Source organism: Callorhinus ursinus, unplaced genomic scaffold (genome assembly GCF_003265705.2).
Source record: "Callorhinus ursinus isolate GAN/ISIS: 27379988/994484 unplaced genomic scaffold, GSC_fseal_2.0 scaffold12, whole genome shotgun sequence".
NCBI classification, from domain to species: Eukaryota; Metazoa; Chordata; class Mammalia; order Carnivora; family Otariidae; genus Callorhinus; species Callorhinus ursinus.
Window position 1 is genome coordinate 56,605,539 of NW_027397074.1, and position 2,500 is coordinate 56,608,038.

A 2,500-nucleotide genomic window follows, 5' to 3' on the forward strand; every position below is an offset into this window, starting at 1 on the left:
GCAAGTGATCATTCTTTGTAAGTATTGATGTTTCCAAGGGATGATAATTTGCCATCTGTACATAATTCACACCACATCCTGGTGAAATAAGACATCGCTCACTAAATAACATCGTAGGAACCACAGACTGTTTTAACAGAAATGAAATAGAGAATTGCCTTTGTTCTCTTCAGAATTACTTTTGGTTCATATATTTATAAGGCACCCTTTTTCAAAAAAAATGACATGAGTATATGAAATACATCTAGTGATTTCTAATATTATTCTGTAAATGGTTTGGGGAAATATTTTTTGTAATAACTGATAAGCTTAGAGACAATGCCATTTTTCTGCCATTTGAGGGGTCTCTGCATATGACATACATAATTTTCACTAAATACATAAGCATATTTAACTTTTCTTTGTATAGTTTCGGGGTGTTCCTTTTTCCCAACATGGAGGAAAATATGGCTTAAGCATTGTGCTTTTTAAGGGGAGCATATACCACTAACATAGACATTGCTTGACTTTGGGTTTGTGTTTTGTGTTTCGTTAGGCACCTTAACAATGAACACGCGCTGGACGACCGGAGCACGGCCCAGTGTCGAGTGCAAATGCAGGTGGTCCAACAACTAGAAATACAGGTTTGTTGGGTGCTCTCTTCATGGACCCCTTTCTCAGATTTTTGGTGTGTTAAATTGAGTAATGGGTAGATCCCGAGTCTTTTAACACAATGACTAGTAGGGGTTTTCATTTGTTTATAACAATGGCAGCGACTGATGATGCAGGGTGGGCTGCTGTAGTTTAACATCCTTATCACTTAGACCTCTCTAACCTTTAGAGATACCACTTCATATAGATTTGGGTATCCCAAAAGAGTCAACTCTTAAGTTTTTTTCCCTAATAGAAGTTAGACTAAACTCCACAGTTGGATACGATTTTATCACCGAGACAGTTTTCACATGAGCCAGTCTTGATTTGTTCCATGAGATTTTATAATGTAGCAAAAAAAGTCTTTACTATATCATGCCTGTAAGATACCACCCTGAAAACCCTCCCCCCCTTTTTTTCCTCAACCTCTGGTGTTTTTTTTAATTAAAGAACTTGCAAAGATTATTAAGATTCACCTTTACTAGAATAATGGCGGGTCACCTATAATATTATGGACGGTAATATGTATGTGTTGTTTCTGATGCTGCTAATTTAAGTTTAAAAACACTTCTGTTAGTATTGAAACAGAATTTGGTCAAAAATAAATAGAGCTCATAAAACTGATCAGAAAGTAATTGTGTCACTCTATCATTCCTGTTATGTTTTTACCAACCCTTTAAAGTTTTGGCTAATACTTCCTCTTAAAGATTTTTTTTTTTCTCAATCAAACCAATACTTCACTTCATTTTATTAAACATACAGTTTCTTTTTCTAAACACATTTCTACTTCTTAAATTGTTTTAAACTCATCACATCACGGCTGTTTTCCAGAGAGCTACTAAAAACATTTTATTTTGACCTGTAAAATAATCAAGAACATGTAAAAAACATCATGACTGCTGTAGTTTGAAAAGCTTTTTGTAAACCTGTTTACCATTTATAAAAACACAAGAGTTTAGCTGATGATCCAGTTTGCAGTGTGACCAATTATGCCTCCTTTCTTTTTCTTTTTCTTTTTTTTTTTTTCCTCCCTCTGCTGTGTCTGACTGATGGAAAAGTAAGGTCCGTCAGTTGTAATGAGACCCAGTGCAAGTGTAGATGCCGACTCCCGTGGCAGAGTTCAGCGTTTCACACTGCCTGGTCTCTGTCACTCTATTGAATTAGATTGATGATGGCAGATTGCAGGGGGCACTAACTGGACCTCAGTGGGAATGCATGAAGTGTGTAGACAATCCTGGCAGGCACTTCGCTTTGAGAACCCTTCACCCCTTCACAGCTGTTGGCACTAGTCCATTGCTAACAGTGTCCACAGGACTTTAAAAGACACCGTGGGCCTTCTAATTTATGGTTTCAGTAACTTGTTACTGTTGAGGCAAGTGTGACCTCAATTCTCTTATTGACAAAAAGATGAAGTGTTATTTGTTTTCTCTGACCTTTTAACATAAGGAAAGCTATAAAAGTTTTCCGTGCCCCCCCCCCCCCCCGTAGCCAAAGTTGCATTTCCTCCCAGATAAGTTCCTACTGACACAGACTTTTATATGCAGGAATCATTACTCTGAGACAAGCTCAATGATAAGATGTATCACTGCCATAAAATAGCTGTATCAGTCATTTCTAAAACGCTTCTGATCTCACTCTTTCTTAACAGCTTTCTAAAGAACGCGAACGTCTTCAAGCAATGATGACCCACTTGCACATGCGACCCTCAGAGCCCAAACCATCTCCCAAACCTGTAAGTGCATATTGCTTTATAAACAGTAAATAGCTCTACCGAGGTAACAGACTAAGAAAATGAACAATTTAGTGACAGTTAGAAAACAATGAGTGTGATGAAAAATAAGGCAATAAAATGAAAGTAAAATGCAATCGC

General features: G+C 37.3%; 1 protein-coding gene across 1 annotated transcript in view; it reads left to right on the forward strand.

Moving 5' to 3' along the window:
• The window catches only part of FOXP2 (forkhead box P2), a 550,365-nt gene that overhangs the window by 509,813 nt on the left and 38,052 nt on the right, over positions 1–2,500 (forward strand). The window contains exons 13-14 of the mRNA XM_025873321.2: positions 536–623; positions 2,279–2,362. Of these exons, the coding sequence (XP_025729106.1) occupies positions 536–623; positions 2,279–2,362 (172 nt within the window). The remainder of the gene's footprint in view (positions 1–535; positions 624–2,278; positions 2,363–2,500) is intronic.